The 22,824-nt window shown below is 41.8% G+C and overlaps 2 protein-coding genes across 2 annotated transcripts; both read right to left on the bottom strand.

Moving 5' to 3' along the window:
* Positions 1 to 3,185: 3,185 nt before the first annotated feature.
* On the bottom strand, positions 3,186 to 8,477 carry LOC136565563 (fatty acid-binding protein 5). Its single transcript, XM_066564220.1, has 4 exons — positions 8,238 to 8,477; positions 5,242 to 5,414; positions 4,192 to 4,296; positions 3,186 to 4,058 (listed from the first exon to the last, which is right to left on the bottom strand). Exons 1-4 carry the CDS (start codon positions 8,311 to 8,313, stop codon positions 4,008 to 4,010), a joined length of 405 nt encoding a protein of 134 aa, XP_066420317.1. The 5' UTR covers positions 8,314 to 8,477; the 3' UTR covers positions 3,186 to 4,007.
* A 10,236-nt stretch (positions 8,478 to 18,713) lies between these two features.
* MRPL53 (mitochondrial ribosomal protein L53) lies at positions 18,714 to 22,010 on the bottom strand. The gene is made up of 3 exons (XM_066547354.1): positions 21,900 to 22,010; positions 20,777 to 20,889; positions 18,714 to 19,135 (listed from the first exon to the last, which is right to left on the bottom strand). Exons 1-3 carry the CDS (start codon positions 21,986 to 21,988, stop codon positions 19,008 to 19,010), a joined length of 330 nt encoding a protein of 109 aa, XP_066403451.1. The 5' UTR covers positions 21,989 to 22,010; the 3' UTR covers positions 18,714 to 19,007.
* Between the last annotated feature and the right edge of the window lie 814 nt (positions 22,011 to 22,824).

The raw sequence follows: 22,824 nt of genomic DNA, 5'->3' as shown, positions 1-22,824 counted from the left end.
AAGCTGGAAGAACCATGGGACAAAAATGTGTTTACACAGATGCTGGATTTTCTCCAAAACCTAAGAAAATAGTGCTAAATCCTCTCAGGGCTGAACAATGGGACTGAAATTAGGCATCAAAGAATAATTAATATATGTTAGCTTGTTCCCACCCACTCTCATGCTGGCTTTTTTTCCCCAAGATCACAAATAATCAACACAGTGCAAAGGTTTCTAATGCATTCATTGTGCCAGCACATACTCAGGCAGGGAAGGAATCACCAGCAAACGTCTGAGTGGAACTGGTCTGCATTACTACTTTTATTTTTGTTAAACCATTTTATGTAGAATAAAAACAACATGGCAGTTCCTTTATAGAAATTAGTTTTAAGCATGATTTTTTTTGTGTAAAATCTGAAGATACCTGAGCTGGAGACTTATCCTCTGATAACTAGCTCAGGCACAGACTGACACCCTAGGCTGAGCTGAAATGGGGCTTCTGGGCAGAGACCCAGGTCTCTCTTAGGACCCTGAGAAATATTTACAGGGCACTTATTTTCAGCATTTGACCTTAATAAGATTTACTTTGAATGGACTGCTTTATTAAGCCACAGAATTCATAGGACATAATATTACCTAGAAGTAGATAAGGTGGTTTATGCAATACTAGATTTTTAAGTCTTAACCTAAAAATAAAAAAAAAAGAAAAAAAGAGTGCCTATTCAATGATAATTTGCTTTTCAGATCTTTGGGTGTCAGTTAATATAGCCCAAGTGGTCAATGGCAGAGCAAAACTGTTTTCCCACACTTGATCTTCACACCTGAAGAAATAAGCACTCTTTTTTTTTCTGGACAGCTGACAGGTATCAGTTGAACCATATTCTCAGAAAACTGAGGTGTTTCCTACCATGGACTTTATTTATTAAAAAACTTTGATCTGGAGGGCATGTGTGAGGTAGGAAGGGGAGAGGAAGAGGAAAAGCCAGTGTTAATTGCAGAGATTGCAGGCAGAGTAGGATAACAATTCTGAAATAAATCATAATACCAAACCATAACAGGAAAATCCTTAATAGTCTGAGCATTATCCAGAGCCAGTACACACTCCACAGAGCACAGTGCCTTTTCATTAGTGTTCCTGGAAAGCTCAAACAAGACACTTCCCTAATGTGGTGGAATATCAGATCTAAATTACTCAACAACTTCATTTTCTACTCCTTCATCCCACTTCACTACAAAAAAACTCCACCTGCCCACCTACTCACCAACAAACAAACACCTCAGCAGCAGCCTTTTCCTTGTAAACAGCAGAACTACACCAATTTGAGAAGCCAGTGAGATTTAAAGATATAAATTTGACACTGCTCATAACTTTAAATGAATGTGTTTTGGACATGGAAAGTGCTTCTCTTTGGGCAAGTTCTACTTGCAGCTTCCTTTGCTAAACATGGTTCTTTCATCCCTCCAAAGTATTTAAAAAAAACATGCACTAAAATGTCACAACAAAGCTTGTCTCCTCATTTATTTCTTTAGCATTATAAAGCAGTCCTGGCTGGATAATGCACAACTTCTTCTTTTTCAGTTCTACTCAGAAGTCTTATTTTCTGCCTTCATGTGTGATACAGTGAAGTACAGCTATTCAAATGTCAGGACAATTGGTTATTTTGCACTGATAGGAATATTGCGTGTATAAACTCATGAAGAGTGAAGGTTTTTTCCAGTATAATAAATAATAGGAGGAAACTGGGAACTAAATATATTTTCAAGTCCTGAGCATTATAAATGTTAGCTTGCAGTATTATAGAACAATCATCATTTTTAGTGTGTGGTCTAAGCTAACAATTAAAGGTTGTATATATGGTAGTTCTGGGTCACAGTACACTTACATTGAAGCTGCTGGCAACTGAGGCCGGAGCTAACATCAAAATAAAGCAAATAAATATGTGAGACTAAGTAGTTCTGGAGAATTAGCTCTAAAGAATTCCAGTTTCCTCTTGATCTGCCTCTTCTCATTGGTCAGCTTCTGTGCTTAAGATAACTTGTGTCTGCCAAGAGCTCTTGTAATGTTTTACTTCCATTTAATGTCAAAGTATCACTTCCATGTGCAGTCTTTCCATCATCAAGGTACTTTAATGATCCATCTCCTTCATCAGGCCACCTACTTCCATGACATTTGTGGAAGAATAGTTTTCTTTGGGACCTGTAGCCTCTACTTCACATGTGGCTGAATTTGGAGAGCACAGATACAGACTTTATAAGCCTTTTTTCCAAAGGAAATCACTCTAAAAAGACACTCTTCTGCCTTTTGTTTTACAAGAAGTGATCTCATTGTAATCAAAACGGATGTCCTAGAAAAGACATTGGGCTGTTTTTCCATTCAAATGAAAGATAAACAATTAACACTACCCAGGATCAGGAGTAAACAAAGCACGGCTAAGTGATAGACCAGTGACCTCACAGAAGGCTTAATGCCCAGTTGAGAGCAGTAACACTGTCTCTTTTGGAAGGGAGACAGGATTTCCATATCATGCCTGATACTGTTCAGTGTATTTCTGATCTGAAATTTAGTAGGTCCCAAAAGCAGTTTGTTTTCCATATTACTTCTGTGGGTAGATTCCTTCTATTTCTAATGTCTGTGTAAGACTGCACCCTCTATCTTTGGGGTTCGTATTAAAATGAGGAGAAATACTACTACGAAATAATGTGGAAAAGGACCACCCAAAAAGGAGTCACAGAAAGAAATTGCAAGAAATATTCTCCTGGGAAAAATGCTTTCAGATGACAGGGGTAAAAGGGATGACAGTGTAAGTAGTCATAAAATTATGAAAAAGATAAATGGTCCAAAATTATGGGAAAAGTCACTTTCCATGGTTCACAGAATGAACACAACACAACAGATTTTTCTGTTTGAGTAAGCTCAGTAATATGATACATGCACTGAGCAGCTAAAATCTCACAAGCAGAAATTGAATCTGCAATAACAGATGCAGCAAACAGGACCTGTGCAATTGCATGATCCCCAAGGCTCCTGAGTTCATGGAAACTTTCCTGTCACCAAATGGTTTCACTTTTAGGACATGCTTGTCTGGTATCACAGAAATTCACCTAAACCTTTTAAATTTTTGTCTCATCTGACATCTCTTTGGCAGAATAATAGCATTATAGGCTCTGTTTCCCAACCAGTGTAAAAGTAATACTCAAGACACTGATATTTCTGATTATTTATTATGGCACTTCAAAGCATATATACTCCATTGATAGGTGTTTCAAACAAGTTTAAAAAAAAATGAGGCTTTAGGCAGTATTTCAGCAATTTTGGTTAAGAATTTTTAGAATGTTACTGGACATGGAATAAGAGTTTTGCTAGGAAAAGTCTTCTTAAAATAAGGCTTCCTTTCAAGAAAGTGTGTATGTGCTTGCTTAGATTTATCATGTTCATTGACTTACTGGTATATCTTGAGATTAAGAAAACTGTGGGTATTATATATAGAAATTAAGAAAACTGTGGGTTTGAAACACAAGAAACTCCAAACTAACCCTGAAAATCCATTCCTCTTACTTAAACACCAATTTAGCTTATCTCGAATTTATACCCACACAATTCTAGTTACTTTGTAACATGTATGTTAGAAAACACATTCAAAGTTTGGGCTGTGGAGTTGTTCCAATTTCAAATTTTACTACCTTAGAAAGTAGGAATGTTTGTGATATACTGGCTTGTTTTTTGCTGAAGGCAGATTGTAGTAGAGCCTAAAACCAAAATGGGGTTGTTTTTTGTTTTTTTGAAACCTCACTTAAAATTCCACTAGTAACAATGTTTCCACTTCATATATTCAACAATTTTATTTAATAGCCTAAGTTCAGAATAGTTACATAATAGTTACATCACGGCCTTTAAAAAGAATTGCACTCAGCTACTCAGTCCATTGAAATACTAGAAAACAGGGAAAAGGAAAATATGGAGTGAAAAGGAGCTCTGTCCACTGAACTGAGTTGTTTGCAGCAAGTTCCTACTGAACCTGAAGATGTCCTCATGCCTTCTGGTAGACTCTAACACACTTGACACCATTCATGTCACACTCCTAGAAGATAAAGAGATGTATTTATTAATTTACCTCTCAGTGCAGACCAACGGGGAAAAAAGGCACGTTAGGAGTTACATTTCAGGCTACCAACCAGCAGCACTTGGGGATCAGAAAGTGGGACTGAACTCACCACCACCAATTTTCCATCCACGAGCTTCCTTGTTATTGTGGTCTTCTTGCCATCCCATTCCTGCTCTTGAAGCAATGAGCCATCATCTTTTAAGCTGACAAGGGTCTGAAAGAAGAACCTGACCATCAATATTTTCCCCATGACATTTGGGCAGCACTGAGGCTTTCCAACATCTTATTCCAAATGAAAGATTCCCACCCCAGCTCACTCAATAATAATTTTATCATTGACAACTACAAAGCCAGAAATTATGTTAAACATTTTATCAATCCTCTTCTTACAGTACCTAACTCACTGCTCTGACACATTTCTGCATCAGACAAACTTTTGACACCATCCACAATTTCAATTGACAGGAGCAGAAGATGTTCTCTGTTCATCTCTTTGTTACATGGGCTTTGAGCCTTTGTGTAGCATTTATCTGATCTTGCAGGAATAGATGAACTGAAAGTGTGTGGCTGGAGGGAGGGGGGTGATAAACAGAGAGCACTCACAGGAGGAAATGAGATATATCCTTTGCTTTTTCCCTCCTTTGGGATAAATATTCTTCCTTCTAGGTGCAAGGAGAAACTCTGCCTTCTAAAGCTGGAGTTTAGTGCCTGTAATTCACATGGCTACCTTGCTGTCTGTGATCCCACCCCACACTGAACCAGGCTCTCTTGTTATGCAAATAAGGGACAGAGCAGAAAGGTTAACCCTAGGGCTGAATTGCCTCTGATTAAACATCAATGGCATTTTTTCCCACAGGCTTCAAATGAAATGGCATTTGGCTTTAACAGGGATTTAGAGGTCTGTTAGTTTTACTAAAAAAATGCTTCTGCCACAAAATGAAAACAGCAAAATACACAAGACTATTGATTTCAGCACTCTCCCTCTTTGGAATGTGCTTAATCCATGTTAAAAAAAATATTTCAATGAGACTTAGAGAGACAACTGCTCATTGAATAAAGCACTGTTAGTACGGATGTTAAAATTGATTTTAAAATAGCATCTCCCTTTGTAAAACACCCAAAGAATTGCCTTTTTTCAACAGAAATTTAGTATACTGACCTGAGTTTTCCTACCATCTAATGTGTTTTCCTCAAATTTCTCACCAAGCTTGAAGCTAAACTGTGAAGTTTTGAAGGTGCTTTCTGTTTTCATGGTGATGGTGTCCCCATCCTGAATAATGTAAACGTCTGGTTTGGCCATGCTTCCCATTTTTCTCATGGCCATACCCACACCTGCAAGGGAGAGGCACAGAGTGTCACAAAGTCAGTTAAACCCTGAGGCTTAGGGCCACACAAGAATTCAAATACCTAATTCCCATTTAATTAGGCACTTAAGCACACTTGAGAATCAAAGCTCAAGAGCCACAAAGAAAGAGGATGTTTTAAATTTTCCACAGATGAGGAAGGAAAAAAGCTTATTTGCAGAGTTACTCTTTTGTTTCCTCAGAGAGCTAAAGTTAAATTTATTTTGCCCTCTCAAGAATTTCTAGGTATCCCAAAACTCAGCACTGATTTTTTTTTCAAACAGAAATAAATAGCAAAAAGGAAAACAAATACGAATGCTTAAACTAAAATAAAATTATTCACTTCAAATTCTGAACACTTTAAAAGTCTACAAATTATTTTTATTGACAGATGAATCCACTTTATTCAAACTTACTCAATAAATACCCTTCCATTAATTTGTACACCATTGCAAACACGGCATTTTTAATTAAATTTCATATTTTACATCCTGTTTACAAAGTATGGAGTTGTGAATTAGAAAATCATTATCATAGAAAATAGTGCTTACACACACATGCAAAAGACAGAGAAATGGAGAAATGAGCAATTTGGAAATGGCTGAAAATTCATGATTTGGAGACAGCAGCCCTCAAAACTCTTCAGATTCACCCTGCTTCAGCCCCTGCATGCACTGTTTGCAAGGTTTGCTTGAATCTTTTTGATCTGAAGGATGAAAATGAAAATAAGAGGGCAGCAAGCAACAAACATGACTCCATCAAACTGGTAAGTGCATATCAGAACCGTGAATTGATATGCAACCAAATGAGGCAGAAAGTATCACCAGGTCAATGAGTGCCTGGGTTCTGCAACTGGTGTAGTTAAAAAATGTAAAAAAATGCTGTCAAGTATCAGCACAGCACTCCCCAGGCATGTGGAGGTAAGGGCTGTGTCCTGCAGAGGGAAGTAAAGTACTCTCCAGACACTGCTTCTCCAGACTCAAATGAGATTCCAGGATTGAGCCTTAAGCTTGAGTTCACAGAGAAAAAACAGTTATCCTCAGTCCAGCTTTTCTGATCAGAACTGGAAATTATTGCCACAGTAACCTCCACACACATTCTGTTGCTGTAGTCCAGGCCAGAGTAATCAGGGAATTATTTCATCAACTACAGCTTGGGATCCAACTAAACAGAGATGAGCTGCATGTCTTCCATATGGCAAGAAGTGAAATTCCAGCTTCTTTGTCCTCAAACGTTCTTCTGCACAGAATGAGCAGAATCTGCATGGTCTCATTTGTGGTGCATCAATAGGATCAAAGGCAGAGAGTTTCACAGGTAGCCAGCAAGGGTGAAATCCAGTAAATGACTGGCTCCTAAAATGTGACTTGGTATAAATTTAATTGCCTAAATTGTGAATGTAAAATGGAAAAGTGACTGGGTTTATGATTTCAATCTAAAACCAAACAACAGTCTGGTGCTGCCTACGCATGGGAGGTGCTCTGCAGTTGCAGCACCTAATTTCTACTTTGAAGTTGCAACTTGGCACACGCCTAGGTCTGGCCATTGGACATCAAGGCACCAAGGCATCCTAATCCATGGCTCAACCAAGCCGAGCTTAAAATTCTTGAATTTCCTCCAAAGTCTCCTAAAGAGTTCAGTCCAAAAGGCTTTGTCATATCATACCTATCACATACTGACAGGCCTCCCAAAATGTAATTACAGCCACCACTGTCTGCAGAGTGTAAATGCAGTGATGCTTTTTGTATTTTATGTGAAGAACACAAGACCTAAATTCCTTCTTCTCCCTCTCATGATAAGCCTACATCTTCTGCCTCTTGAGAAAATATCATGGCTTTCATCTGTGAATAAATTGCAGAAAATAATAGCTCCTGGGCCATATAGACACTTCCAGGTGTCTATCACCTGTCAGCCAGGATGCTCACAGGAAAGTGGTAAATCAGAGCTTGCAGATGAGGCTCCTGGTCTGTTAGGTGTGTTCTTCATCCGGTAACTTCATGTGACAAAATGTAGGGCAGCCTGGACGCAGGGATAACAAGCCAGGACCATCCCCCAGAGATAAAGGTGTGACTAGCCACAGAAGAAAGCAGGCAAACAGCCTCCGGCAGGGCAGCCGGTTACCCACAGCAGCTGATCCAGTTTGGCTTTCCCGGGAGGAGACAGCCAAGGTGACTCCGCGGGGAGGCAGCCCCGGCTCGGCAGGTCTGTGTGCTGGGGCTGGGTGACCCAGCCCGGCCGAGCGGAGCCGCCGCCCTCGGGGCCGGGGCAGCGCCGAGCTCCCCCCGGGCACCCCCCCGGGCAGCTCCGGCCCCCGCCCCGGCATTAGCGCTGAGGGAGGGGCGGACCGGCCTAATCGCAGCCGGGCTGCCGGCACCAGCTGCTAATCCCGGCCCTGCGGAGGGAGGCGGCAGCGCTGTGCGGCGGGAAGGCGCCTGCTGGTGCCGGCACCTGCCTCACAGGCACCGGCATTACGATGCAAAAAGGGTCGCTGACATCTTTGGGACGAGGAGCCAGAGGCGGCAGCTCTCCCGCCAGGAAAGCTCTGCTGCCGGCCAGCGCTCCGTTCCCGGAGCCGAGAGGGCGCGGAGCCCCCGGCGCTGCATCCCGGAGATTCCCGGCATCACCCCCGCAGCCGCCGCCCACCCGCGGCTCTCGGCCGGGCTGCGTCCCACCCTCGGGCCCGGCTCCGGGACCACGCTCTCCGCGGACCTTGGACAGAGCCTCGCCGGCCGGCAGCGGCAGCACATCCCCGGGGCGGCATCCCGGCATCCATCCCTCCCTCCCTCTCGGGGGCGGGGAGCCGCCGGTTTCTTACCCAGCTCCTTCATGTACTCCTCGAAGCCCTCGCTGGAGACGAGGCACCATTTACCCAAAAACGCGTCGATGGCCATGGCGGCGGCACTGGAGCTGATGGCGTCCCTGTAGAAACGTGAAGGCAGGAGGACGGGCTGCAGCGCGGCCGCGGCCGCCTTTATAGCCGGGCGGGCAACATGTGAGGCCGGCAGAGCCAATGGGGCTCCCGCCGCGCCCCGGCCCCTTCCCCGCCGAGCCCCCGCCCGGCGAGTCCCGCCCGCGGCAGCGGCGGCGGCAAGAGCGGGCACGCCGGGCACTGCCCGCCCTCCGCCCGCACACACGCTCACGCACACAGACAGACACACAGACAGACACACACACTCACACACAGACACTCACACACAGGCACACACACAGGCAGGCACACTCAAACGCAGTCACACGCAGACACACTCACACACTCACATGCACAAATAGGCACGCACACACAGAAAACGCACACTCACACACTCACACGCACTCACATGCACAAATAGATACGCACGCTCACACTCACACTCTTACACACACAGACTCGCAATCCCTCTTTGCGCCCCAGCACGGGAACGCCCAGGAACGGGGGGACACTGCCAGAGCTGTCCCGCCGAGGGGTGTTGTGGCCTCAACGCTGCTTCGAACACAAACTCCATCCGGCGTGGTGAAAGAGTCCAGCATGCTGAGTGCCGGTACCCTGCACTCCTAGCTGGACTCTGAATGCTAAATTATACTTTTTATTACTCGTCATGGTTTTTTTGAAGGCTTATTAAAAAAATCATCATATGGCACAGAGACAGAGCAATAAGGCATCAGCATCTCAAAGCAGTTTATTGGGTTTGATTGCCAGCTTTCCCAACAACTCCCACTGGTACATCACATATTATTGAACTACAGCTATCCATAGTTACTGTGACCCAGGAACAGACCTTCTACATACACACAGTGGTCAGTTTAGCCAACAAAATCAATCAAAACACAGAATTAATGTGGGTGCTTGCAGTACGCAGGAAAAATCAGAGCCTGAATGCAACCTCATGCCTTAGCATAGGAAAAATGGAGATATGATATCTTGTTTTTAGTCCATCTTGAACTGCAATTCCTACTTCTTAAAGGAAAATGCTGCAGCTGCCTCAACTGTACACTGGCACAGAAGTGGCATCATAAAATATACTCTCTCAAGAGGCCCTGTGAGGTTTTGACTAATTTTTTGTCAAATTTTGTCAGATTCACTGTCATATTCTGTGAGGAAGCTGCTATTATTAAGTCACAAAAAAAAAAAAAAATATTCCTGATTCCAATGTACCCCCAAAATTTGTTTCCAACATCAGGGTTATGCCAATCTCTGCCTCTGTTGGCCTTGTATCACACTGGATGAAAACCACAGCTACTTTCTCCTGTCTGGAAAAAGAGAATTGTGGAGATACATCTAGTATCTCAAGGTTTTTTTATGGAATAACAGTTACTACACTTCTCTGCTAGTACTTTCATGAAGGAGTTTGAGATGTAGGTATCAAAACCATCAAAGCCAGAGAAGACAGCAAAGCAGGTTCTGTGCTGGCTCCAACATTTCACAATATGAGAAAGTGCCATAAAGCCAAACGTTTTGGAGCAAGGAGTACTTTATGCTTTGCAGTGATACAACTTCACACAGCAGCTAGAAGTTTCAAGACTTTGTAAAAAGTCAGATTTTTCGTACACAAAATAAACAGATAATGTTTGAACTGATTTTTTTTTATTTGCTCTAACTATCCTTCCCTACAAAGCTGTCTTTAATTACTTTCTGCTTCTCTGACTATATGCTTGCTTTTAATATGCAAACAACATTATAACCTCTGCTCATAAGACAGCAAGTCATATTGCTTCTTTTTTGTGTCATTAAGTAGGTATATTGAAACACAAGACTTTCAACATTCTTTCACTTTTTTTTTTAATTTAATTTTGTGTGTGTCTTGTGTAAGAGATTTCAGAGTAAATGTTAAATTAGGGTGATGTTTACTGACTAATTCATGATAGTGAATCAACATGCCGTCCATGCTGCAGTTCTCTGGTTGCTTACAGAAAGGATAAATGAAAAGCCATTAGATTAGGGATCAAACAGAATCATCCTTCAGGAATTAGGAAGTCTTCAGTCTTGTAAAGCGGGGACAATTTCTAGAAATAGAAGTCTTGGCTTTACTCCACGTACACCAGCAAATAATTTTGGATCCACATTTCTGCAGTGCTGCCTGCAGATGGCTTACGATATGCAAATGGTAGTCAGGTGTAAGTGCTGATAATGCAGCAGAAGATGTAAAATCCACTATTTCCATCTAGTGGTGAGACAGTATTCCTGGATCTGAAGTACCTGAAGATCCAGTTACCCACCTGTGCTCAACATTGCTACAGTTTTGAATCCTCCCACAAGTCATTTGGTCTGATTTATTCTCCTCACAAATTTTTCAGGTCTAGGCATGTAAATTCATACAAGACACAAGAAGAAAAGAGACTCTTATCTCTCTTTTCTGAAATGCAGATTGTTAGTATACAGTGAAAAAAAATTCAGTCATTCACTCAATTCTTACAAAGTCCCAATGTTTTGCAAATTAATCAATCCAGTGACACGGATTACTGGCTGTGATATCATCAACACCACATCTCAAAACTTCTTTGAAACAAAATAGTGCTGAAACTGTCTGTGTAGCAAAAAAAGTATCTATAGGGGCCAGAGATGTATCATTCTGGGTAAGGCACAGGTAGCCTGAGCTACAAAATATAAATTGTTTTTTATCTCAACAGTATATATTTGCCAAATATAGCTCCTTCTTTGGGAGGCAAACTAAAATGTTCAGATATCCAGACGTCGTGTTTGAGCCACAGGGATTCAATCCTATAATTCTCAATTCCAGCCTGGTTTGAGGCTGACATCATAATCAGACCTTTTGTGTTTGTGTAGTCTCGTCTTTAGATATATGACAAGAGAAGCAGCAAGTACATGCTACCTATGGACAGCATGGAATCCCTGTGCCACATATTATTGTTTCAGTGCAGAAAGAATAAATTCTCTGAAGTTTTGCTCATTTCCACAGTGAACTATATATTGTCCAAGAAAAGGAGAATCAAATTTACAATGAGAAGTGTAAATTTTTCTGAGGAAATGAGCTGCACGGCAAGCACGTAGCCACATTTGGGAGCAACCACCACCTTGGCGGCTTGAGCCTAACCAGGGTGAATGCTTCCCTCAGGTAGTCAAACCCTTGCACCTTGTAGGACGGGAGGGTATTACAGCTCTTCATTACCAAGCGCAAGGCGATGTGCACAGAGACCTTCATTCTACTCCTTGGGGCAGGGGCAGTGATGCTTCATCTGACGTGGGAGCTGTGGCCAGCAGTGTTTGAGGTTTCTCTTCACGTAGCCATAGATTCACCTCCTGCATGCAAGCTAAGCCATATTTTGTCTTTTGGAGTCACAATACCTGCTGCTTGGGCAGGGCAGAGCACCACCTCCTCCTCTGCAGCATATCACTAATCTGGTTCCATAGGAGGCGTAACTTTTTCCCTAGACCTTTACTCATTAATCTGCCCATATGTTTAACTTGGAGGGAACCCAATCTGATAGAGCTATGCTCTACTGTGTAAGGGATCTTGCTTTCCTTCTAGAATACAGACATATTGTGTATATAGACCACCTTTTCTAAGTGGTAGTCCTCTTTTAGATAAGATAACCTCTTGAGAAAGCCTTAGAAAATTGTCAGGAAAACTGGACATCACTGCCAAAATTTTACTCTTTGGCCTATCCCTAGCTGTGGAAAAAAGTTAATGCAGTCTATGAATAATAGCTACTCACCCCCAAGGCATGGATGGGGAAAATTGCATAGGTAGCAGAGTTTTGTTTCTGTTTCCTTGTTGTACAAGTGTGGTTTTCCCTTCCCAGCCATGTCATCGCTGGGCAGGCATGATGAAACACGTGCTACAGTTGCCTAGCTGGCCTAAGGAAGCTTTGCCACTAAAGAGGTGTTTGCTTGGGCAATACAAGGCCAGGGATTATGAAGCAACAACGCACAAACCTGCAAGTTTTCCTTTGTATGTCAACATGCACAAGATCTCCCGGCATATCAGCATTTTATTACCTCTGAGCTGGAAGAGCTGGGCATAGCTTTGTTTTATCAATGGGCTTTGTGCAATATATCCGGTTTTGAGTCAAAACAAAGCCATATTCTCTCCAGCATGGAGCATGGGTCCAAAGAATCCTTGCTGTGAATCTGGAGACTGCTGCATCTGCCCTGGGTAGGCAGCCTGTCCTGGGGTGGGCAGGCTCACGTGTGCCGGCGCGGCGGTGCTGCTGGTGCCACAGAGCATTACTGCATTACTATAATGCAGTACTGCATCACCATAATGCAATTAGCACCCTGGCAGCCTGAGCCCAGCTCCTGCACGTTGTCAGCAGCACGTTCAAAGCAAGGTCAAAGAGAAATGCTTCTAGGGCAAAGTTTACTGTGGCAATGGTGTCACAGCTCACCGAGTGTAGCCTGCCTCAGTGATGAGAGAGAAAGCTCCAGGAGCCTGCAGTGACTTGGAAGAGGAGTCCAGGACTCATTTTCCTCATTCCCAACAAAAAATGATTGGATGTCAGATCCAGCCCAGGTCACAGTGACTGCAGATATGTGAGCTGGTACCTAACTTCAGAAGCTTTGAAAAGTCCTTTCTATTTAGCAGCAGTATCTACCCTGAACAGCAAACAGCCACATGTAAGAATAAAAATATTTTTATTTATCTTCAGAATTTTATAATCAGCATAGTCATTACAATGCTAAAAAAGATATTAGGGTGACTACAAATCTTCCATAGCTGTAGTTTTAGCACTGAAAAAGCCTTTGATCCATGTAAAACAAAAGCTCAGTAACAGGGAATACCTGCTCACAGAAGAGACTTTCAGAAAACAAATATTCTGGTATGGCTTTTAGAAACATCAGATGTACAAAAAAAATCAACCCAAATGATGTCTCTGTAAATAAAGACAAATAAAACTTCAACTTTGTCCTTTCTGTGTAGTCTGGAACAATAAGGACATAAGGGAAAGGACAAAGAATGTCAAAATTATTTGGAATAGGTAATGATAAAACAAATATTTCTACCAATGATAAATAATTAGATTATGAAATTTGGAATCAATAAAGTACATATGTTCTCACTGGATTTTAAAAGGGTATATAAAGCTTTAGCTTTTTTCCTTGATTGCATATCATAAGTAGAATTCCATTACTGAGGATGTGAAGGGAACCTCAGGAAAAAAAACAATGTTTCATTTATAGCTATAACCATACTTCTCATTCTCAGGATATCACAAAGGAGAGCATCATAGTCCAGAAATATGAAGGGCAGAGCCTGACACTCACACTCTGCAGAGGAAGGGTCTTCTCATTGTGCTGTGGATACCAACAGCTTTCCCAGGAAAGTTGGAGAGAGGCTGCAATTGCTCCTCTTCCTTTTGGCCAAAATCATGTAATAGGGTGCTAGGAATATGTGTAGGCTGACTACCTGGCCAGGGCTCCCAAAGGACTTCATCCTGGGGTGAAAGGGTGTAAAGCACCTGAGGCACAGTTGATGGGGGTTCCTTTTCACCAAGCAGCACAAGCCTTCTCACACCTGCACACAGTGGGAAGAGAGAGGCTCTCTGGGCTGCTGCTCAATGTTTTAGCTTCCAGTTCTGACTCGCCTTTCAAGACCTCCTTTTTCATGGGCTGTAGAAGAACATTGGGGAAAACCCTTTGAAAGCTAAAGTTAGTTTTTACTATTATCCCATTCCCATTGCCAACATGCTAAGTTTGCAAAAAGGATTGACTAAATGACTTGTGTTCAAAAGTCTTCTAAGAAAATTCTTGCCTCTGGCATCTCAAGCTACCATGCAGGACAAGCAGGTATTTTCCAGCTTGCTCTTCTAGACTTGAAAAGTCTCACGCTATTTGGGTTTACATCCCTGATTCCATCTCAAGATTTGATATTACATATCTAACAACCAGACCAGAGAAAATCTGTAAGGGAGTAGGAAATTACACTGCAGTTCTCTAATTTGTTCCTTTGCTTCTGCCAAAAGTTTTTGGTACTGACTGCTACCTTTTCTTTCATGTGCAATTTAACTTGATAGTGATCTAGCTCTTTGAAGGAAAGAAGTAATCACCTGATCCTTAAATTTCTCATTCCCAGTAAATACTCTGAAATTCACTTGAGCAGTGGATTTTGAAGTCAAGTTCTATAAATCTTCATCTATAAACATACTTTAAAAACTCCATGAAAATATTTATTTTTTCTTTTATTCATGCAAGTGACTTGAACCACTCAGATTCCCCAATAGTGAAAAGATAATTCCATGCATTCATGCAAGAACTGTGTAAGAGAGGACAAACTTGCTGGCTTTGCATGCCAACCATGTTATTATTACAGTAAGGCTGGTCTTTGACTCCATGTTGAAAAAGGGTGGAGGGTTCAAAAGAAACAGAGGAGTAGTGCCTGAGTAAGGAAGGAACCTGCTGCTTTGCCTCCTACCTGTCCTCTGAACTTCCTGCAGGGATTGTCAGTCTGAATTGTGAGAATCTGTCCACTAAGGTTGTCTTTCCCAGGTTTGCTCCTATTGACCACGCATTCCCTCCACAAACATGCTTGTCCATTTTTCCAGCTATTTTGCCTTAAAAGAAATATTAATTCATATGGAAACAAGTCAAACTCACCTCTTCCAGTGAAGCACAATGCAAAGATCTCCTTTGATGTGCTATTAACCTCTGCTATTAACGCTGCCGGTAGGTAGGAGAGTGCTTAAAGTCAAACAAAATATCTAGGCTTGCCTTAACTCTGCTTTCAAGTACCACTTTGGAACTTCAGGAGTCATGATCAAAACAGGTCAGCAGCTCCTTTGCCTTCACACCCCCTAACATTGGTCCCTGGGTGTATCCTTAGTTTTGTAAAATCCTGAGATGACTGGCTCAATGTAAAGACCATTTTTTGTTAAGTTAATCAGAAGCCAAAAACCACCTCTAGCTGTTCATGCTGCTCCATCCCAACAGTTACCAGCTTACAGAGCAAGGCTGAGCAGGAAGCAGAGAACATGGAGTGGTCTACCAGCAGCAGAGTACCTTGGCTGCTTGAAGCCACTGCATGCTCTTAGCAATCAACAAAGAGGGCTCAGAAGAGTGACTCAGGCCTTCCAAGGGGAAAAGGGGAGCCTGGATGAGATCAAACAATGCCAGTAAGGAAAAAAACTATTAGGCCAGGAGATGGAGAAGGCAGAGAAGTGCATGTAGAAGAGGCATCACTGATAGGCAATATGTTGGTCTCAGTGGGACTCCAAGCCACTCAGTGGAAAGGCAGGGCCTGCATCCAGGGAAACTTGTTGTATATGGAGTTTGAGGTGGGCAGTGAGCCAGCAATTCTTAAAACTGTAAGGAGTGTATACATGTGTAAGAGATACATTTGAGAACAAGCAACTTGAGAACTGTTGAACACAGTCCCAGGATATTCAACTTTTGAGGGGTTTTTCCGGCTTCTTTATATCACATAAACTCCTTGGTCATTTAAAATTCAAACAAGCAGAGGCGAAGAACTTGCAATGTTCTCTAACACTGCTGCTCCTAGTTGAAATCTTTAATAAAAATACCATTATCTTTTTCTAAAAACAGTGCTGCAGATACTTAAAAAGGGAATACCTCAGCCAGGTTGTGTTATCTGAATGGCATATTCATCCATTTCAAGACTATTTTCCCTATGCACTGATAAGAACATCTGAAAAAACAGGTATTTGTACAATGAAAAGATCTAAGATTATTCCAATAATTGCTAAATCTCCAGGCATTAGAGATTTAGCCATTTTAATGTCATCATCTGCTATCAGACATCCTATGTGGCCATGCTATTTGCATGTAGGCAATCCTAGTTTTTTAGGGTCTGTTCCAGTTCCTTTTATAGTCAGGCAAGCACCCACATTTTTGGTGGGATACAATAATCAAGATTAGAGGGCTAAAAAATAACAACATGCAAAATCAGTGCTCACCCAGACACGCTTTGTTGTGCATGAGTGACCTTAATACCCTGTACATCCCCAGTGCTGGCCTGTGCATGTCAGGAGCTGTCAGAGCTTTGTTTCAGGCAATCAGCAGCAGGAGCTGGGAGTGCAGGAGCAGCTTGCAGCAAAGCTATCTAAATGCTCAGGGAAGAAAGTCATTACAGATTATCTTTAACGTACTTGAAAAATAAATTCCTACCTTTATCTCCACGATACAGGGAGAGAAATTTTCTACATATTAGCATAATAATCATCAGAGGAGTGCCTTCTTGCTCATCTTGCTTGTTTATATCACTCCAGTATCTTGTAGTCTCGAGGATGCACATTTTTAGCTTGATTTTTCTGTCCTATAGGTTTTGCTTTACACGTTGCACATTAAAAACCCAGTCATTACTTCTTTTTCATGCACAGAAGGTATCAGAGCTTTATCACTGCAAACTGCAGCTCCCAGCACCCACAGCAAAAGCAGCACCAGCCTGCACCTCATCCCCTGAATTGTTGGTGATCCCTCAAAAGCAGCACCAGCCTACACCTCATCCCCTGATTTGTCAGTGATCTCTCAATGGCAACATGGCAGGCCTTTGGCCTAACCTAAGCAGAAAGGTTGGGGATGTGCAGATTAAAATGAAAGCATTTTAAAAAAGTGTGTGTTTTTACAGAGCAATCCATGCTAGTAAAATAAAAAAATAAACTCCCTTTCTTTGACAACAGAACGGATTCATTTTGATGATAAAAAAATAGCAAGGGTTTTCATTTTTCCCTTTTCTATTCATAAATATAAGCCCCAATCTTGGGTCAAAATATAGAAACTTAATTATAGATATTATAGAAACTTAATTATTATTAATAATTAATGATTAATTACTTAACTCCTCTTTAACTCTTTAAGCACTTATAGATGGCTATTTAAGATGGATATAAGCACTTCAAATTAAAACATAAGTTTTGTACACCGATGTACAGACTGTCAAAGAAAGAAAAAACCTTCAAGAATCATTGATATGTTACAGTAAGAGGGCTTTTGTGCATATGAATATATGATTAACCAGAGGAACAATAATTGTGCATAGGTCTTCCACTTGAACAATTCTCACTTTTCCTGCAAAGCTTTTTCAGATGTTATTCTAAACTGTGGGAAAAGCAAAAGAAAATAAAACAACAAAACAACCTGTCCTTTGAACATTCTAATTTCAGTTTGGTCCTCTTCTACAGTACTCCTCTAGCTTGACAGGATTTAAAATCCTCTCTGTTTCAGCAGCTCTCATAACCCCTCTGCTGTAACAGAGCTCAGTAGAACATTTAGCAGCTCAGCACTCCAAAACCACTCTGAAGAGCTGATGGCCTAATAAAAAAAAAAAGAGTTCCAGTGCAGAGAAGGTATTTATCCCAGACAAATTTATTCACATCTCGTTCCCACATCCAAATTTCATTGAATCATCTTATCTCACACTCTTCTGTTTGTTGCAGACACATGGGAAACACCCAATGTCTTTAGCACAGCTCTCCTTCTCCAACACAAGACATCACCTTGACTTCAACATTCTAATGAAACTTGCAAAGAATTACCTTGACAGTGCTATTTAGAACCACCTTGCCTTCAGAACGGACAGTGTCCATTTAATAATCTTGGCAAAAGTAAAGTAAAACTAGTTTCAGATTTGTGTCCTAAATCTGCTGCCAACTTTGGAAATACATGCACTAGTTTTAGAGAAATCAGGCATCTGATTATAAAAAGGTAGAAGTAAAGCCTTTCAAGAGCACCACACTTGCAATTCTCAAAACTGGAACTACATTTTTCTTATGAACAAAACTGATGCACATGAAACACACGTGGAGCTGACACCTTCACCTGCACAGCCTGAGGAGAGATCGACCCTTCCAAACCCACAGATGAGGGTTTGCAACACAGATGAGACACCTAAGCAGTTACTTTAATAAATAATAGGGTTGGACATGGGACTATAAACACCAAATAAAGCTCTGCCTTTGATCTTTCCAAAATAGTTAATGAAATATCCCAAGAGTGACAAAACCACTACAAAACTGAACTTCAAAGATAGCCCTTTTCTCCAATTACCAAAAAAACTAACTTGAGCTAAACTTAGTTACTTTTATGCAGGATGAGTAACTCTACTGTGTGTTGACAGACCCATAGCCTTGTTACTTTAATAGCTGAGCTAAATTTACATTTAGCAAATTTCCCACTTCCTTCAAAAACAGAGGAAGAAAATGGTAGGGACTTAGCAATAGATGTATTATAAACAAAGTAGTACAAAAACCACTCTACATTTTCAGCCTGCTGTCCCTCAGCTAAGTCAATAAGTTTTCTTCAAATGTAATAAATTTAATAGCCTTCAAACAATAATAATAACCACTCTAAAAATGTTCTGCCTTATAGAAATTTTGTAGGAAATAATGTCCAAAGAGATCTGGCTTCATTGCAGTATTAATTTAATAGCTGATGTGCATGATTCACATTGAAATGCAAATACATGTGATATTAGTCCAACATGCAGCTGCTTAGAAAGATGCATTCCTGCATCTTATGCCACTCTTGACCCACTACTGTAAGAAGATCTGTTGATCTGTATGTCCTCTTTCAAGGGAAGGCAGGGAACATTTAAAGTCTTTCGGCCATCTCTCAGATTTTGTTGCATAGGAAAAAGCCTTCTGTGCAGCCTGCTGTTTCTAACACATGTCAATGCAAACACAGCTGGTTTTCCATTCTTCAGGGATTCTTCTTCTTGCTTTTCTGTTCTTCCTTCAGGTCTTTTGCTTTACATCTGGATGCCAATGCTGTTAACATTTCCCCTGTGGTCAAGTGGGCTCCCTTCATTATCAGTCGATCTCCATCAGCTACAAATGAAGAAAACCTTGAGAAGTCACAAAGTGACAACTCCTCTGGTGTGCAGTTGTTTTACACATATAAATCCAACTACAGTTCACCTTGTCTGATTAGAAAGTGCCCCAGCTACCAAGGAACCTGACTATGCACCACTGCCAAACAGACATATCAAACTGCACACAATATGCATTTAATTTTCACTTCTGCATTGCATTATTGAAAAATCTGAAGCATTTGTCTAGGTGTGCCTATAGTAAGAAGACATTTGATAAGAATGGCTCATACTCTGTCCCCAAAGTCACCTCACAAAAGGCAAGTAAGGTATTGGAAGGGACAATTTCCACACATGGCTAAGCATTTTAGTAGCCTGTTATCAGTGGTCCATTTAATGTTCTTCTTCAGCCAAAATAACAAATTGGTTCACATAATCTTGTGGTTATAATGTAAAAAAAAATAGGAAGCACTAGGATTTCTAGAATTCTGAAAGAATTTATTTTAAAACAAGCAGGGAGCAGTAGAAGGTGAATATTACCCAAGTTAATTATTTTGCAAGATTTGCAAATATAAAACCAACAGCCAAACCCATATAGTGAAACACCATGCCTGGCATCCACGTTCCAGCCTCATTTTTGTCAACTACAAGGGCTACAAACACTTCCCTGGAGAAAAATCAGCTTTTAGAATATGAAGAGTTTAGAGGTGTCTTGGCATTAATGAGATAAACTGGTTTGGGTTTACACTGTGAAAAAACATAGAGCTTTACTGCTTTAGTCTTAATACATCACAAGGATGAGAAAGACAGAGGCATGGGGGGAGAGAGAGACAAGCAAGGTTAACATTGCAATAGTTTCTTTCCTAAGCAAAACAAAGACCATTCAATACTTTTGATATTTCCACCAATTCACTAAAAATATGGAAGTTTAAACATAAGAGGGTAGCAGAAATCAATATTAATGAAAACTTTAATGGGCTACATGACATATTGGTCCATTACAGCACAGCAGGAAAGAAGATGCAGCCAGAGAAAAGGACAAAAGCAGATTAGAGCCATCTGTTCACAGCCCGGAATCTGGGACGCTTCCAGAACTGATGAGATCTCCACCACCAATTCCCTGCCTGCTCCCTATACCCTCAAAGGAAACCCAGAAATTTGTTGTACATAGTTGACCTCATTCTGCAGGTCCATCTGCACATGCAAAGCCTCACCCACCTGAGCAGTTCCTTCAGATTACAGTTACTCAGTTGCATAAGCAACTAAAGGTATTCAACCTCCTGTTCTCAAGACTGAGATGCCTCCACCACAGATAGCATTAAAAAATTATGGAAAGTAAACAGATTATTATATAAAAACAGAGCTAAATTTACCTTCCTGGAATTCTATCTGACTGCAAGGTTTTAAGTACATCACCAGACAAGTATACTTAGCTCCAGTGGTGTCAGTTGTTGGATCTAAGATCCATTAGATCTAACAACAGTAGAGACATATCAGGCTGTTAGTGACACCCTCTTTCTTTTTCCCTCCCAGCTGCTCAACATCTAGTTATGGACCAGAGGAAAAAAAAAAGCAATTAAAAAAAAAAAAAAAAGACTACAATAACATTGTAACAACACAAACCCAAGGTCTTTTGTATCCTTAAAAACAAGCTCCTTACCAAATGTAACATCTACAACTGGTTCAGATCCATCATGTCTCACATCAGCAGTCACTTCACAGTTTGTATTAGTAGCTTGGACTTTTTTATGGTAAATACTTTGGAGAAATTTTCTGAAAATATATTAAAAATATATTAAGTATGTTGTAGACAGAAATTAAAGTAAACATACTTCTAAAATTAATTTGCACATCTCAATATTGATAGGCAACAACATATAAACAAAACAGGCTTTGTCCTTAACTTCAGACAGGTGCTTCTTGTAAGAGAATCACTCTTAAACTCCAAAAATCCAAATTCAGTATATATTCCTTATATACTAACATGTAAAAAAGCATACCAAAGAACTTTGTAAAACTTCAGTGTGTATACTTTCTCTGTTTCTCTTAGCTAGATTAATAACAACAATAAAAAAATAAACAGCAGAGGCATTTTCATTTTTCTTTATGCATCATTTGCTTGCCAATGTTTTCTTGTTTGGGTTTGAGGCAGCATTTATTTATATGGCATCTTTGGTCTCCTGTAGATTTCTGAAATGCGTGACAGCTACTTTAAGCTGCTATTCTGGCAGTTTAAAGATATTCTAAGTTAAGGCGCGTTACTAAATTCATTTTAAAAGTGGGTGCGCCTGTAAAGTCATTGCAAAACGGCATTTTGGAATTGTTTGGTGCAGAATCCAGAATTGTTTGGAATTGTTTGTTCTCCAGAACATGGATGGAGAAGCACAATTCCTTAAATGTCTCCAGCGATTAATTACGGGGACAGAGGAGCTGCTGTTGTCCCGCCTGCCCGTCGCCAGCACATGGAGTGGATTTGTGCCCTCGCTACCGATCAGCCACTGCGGGGCTGAGCACTGAGCGCTGTGCCGAAGCTCGGGGCACACTGCGGGGCTGAGTATTCTGCTGAAGCTCAGGGCACACAGCTGTGAAAGGGGTGCATGGCAGGGCACGGGCCCTCGGGACAGCAGCACGGGATGGCCCCGGGTGCCAGAGCCTAGCGCCAGCGCCCGGCGGGAGACGCGCGGCCCGGGAGGCCGCAGGAGGGGCGCACGGAGGGCGCCGGGGCGTCTACAGAGACGGAGCCCAGACAGAGCGGGCCAGGGCAGCCCCCGCAGTCCCCTCACCTGGTGCTCTCCACGTTGGGCTCGAAGGGGCAGAACCGGACCACGATACTCTTAACCGGCCGCAGCACCAGGCTCACCTTGGACGCCATCTTCTCCCAGCCCCCTACTACAGCTCCCAGCAGCCCCCGCGCAGGGGCGCTCGGCTGCGGCAGCCGCACTGGCCTGCCCCGAGGGCAGCTGGGAACTGTAGTCCGTGAGCGGCCGTGGGGGCCGGAGGCCCGCGGGTGCGCTCCCTTCACCGCTGCCGGCCCCACGAGCCTCGTTTGATGACCCAAGGCGCTCGGGGCCGGGCTCTTTCCTGCGTCGGAGGATCATAGACTGGTTTGGGTTGGAAGGGAGTTTAATTCTTTTTTAAATGTAGTTCCAGCCGCCCTCCCTGTGCAGGGCACCTTTCACTAGACCGCGTTGCTCAAAGCTCCCTCCAACCTGCTCTTGAACACCTCCAAGGATGAAACATCCGGAATTTTCTCTGGGAAAACTGTTCCAGTGTGTGAAAATGCGTATTTCATTATTGGCCTTTCGCAAATGTTAAAATGAATATTATATGTGTTATGTTAGAAAGTGATGCTGTATTAATTTTCTTAAGTAGTGTGTTAAATATAGTTTTAGGTTATAACATAATGGTAAAATAGAAACTATGCTATGTAAGATACTTTTTTTAAAGAGAGGACTCGCACTGAGATAGCAGCCACAGGACACCTAAATCTTTCAGAGAAAATTTATTGCTCCCTTATCAGAAGAAACGAACTTCTCGCCTTGCTCAGCCCTGAACACGCTGTCAGGATTAAGAGGAAGAAGGTGACCCTGACCAGACAGAATCCTTTGTTTGAATGGGAGTTATGCATAATGTATGAGAGGTATGAATATGCAACAGGCTTTTAAGGGTTAATCCTCTGTTAACATGTGTCCTTTTTTGGGCTTATGC

The sequence above is a fragment of the Molothrus aeneus genome, chromosome 1 (genome assembly GCF_037042795.1).
Source record: "Molothrus aeneus isolate 106 chromosome 1, BPBGC_Maene_1.0, whole genome shotgun sequence".
Classification (NCBI taxonomy): Eukaryota; Metazoa; Chordata; class Aves; order Passeriformes; family Icteridae; genus Molothrus; species Molothrus aeneus.
The sequence above is the reverse complement of the archived record's forward strand: the minus strand, read 5'-3'. Positions and strand labels throughout refer to the sequence as shown.

Coding starts and splice junctions, on each gene's coding strand:
- LOC136565563 (XM_066564220.1), bottom strand. CDS start 8,313: ATGGCCATCGACGCGTTTTTGGGTAAATGGTGCCTCGTCTCCAGCGAG. Junction 5,415..8,237: donor GGAGTACATGAAGGAGCTGG/GTAAGAAACCGG, acceptor TCTCCCTTGCAG/GTGTGGGTATGGCCATGAGA. Junction 4,059..4,191: donor TGGATGGAAAATTGGTGGTG/GTGAGTTCAGTC, acceptor TTTATCTTCTAG/GAGTGTGACATGAATGGTGT.
- MRPL53 (XM_066547354.1), bottom strand. CDS start 21,988: ATGGCGTCCAAGGTGAGCCTGGTGCTGCGGCCGGTTAAGAGTATCGTG. Junction 20,890..21,899: donor CCCAACGTGGAGAGCACCAG/GTGAGGGGACTG, acceptor ATATATTTTCAG/AAAATTTCTCCAAAGTATTT. Junction 19,136..20,776: donor AGTTGTAGATGTTACATTTG/GTAAGGAGCTTG, acceptor CTTCATTTGTAG/CTGATGGAGATCGACTGATA.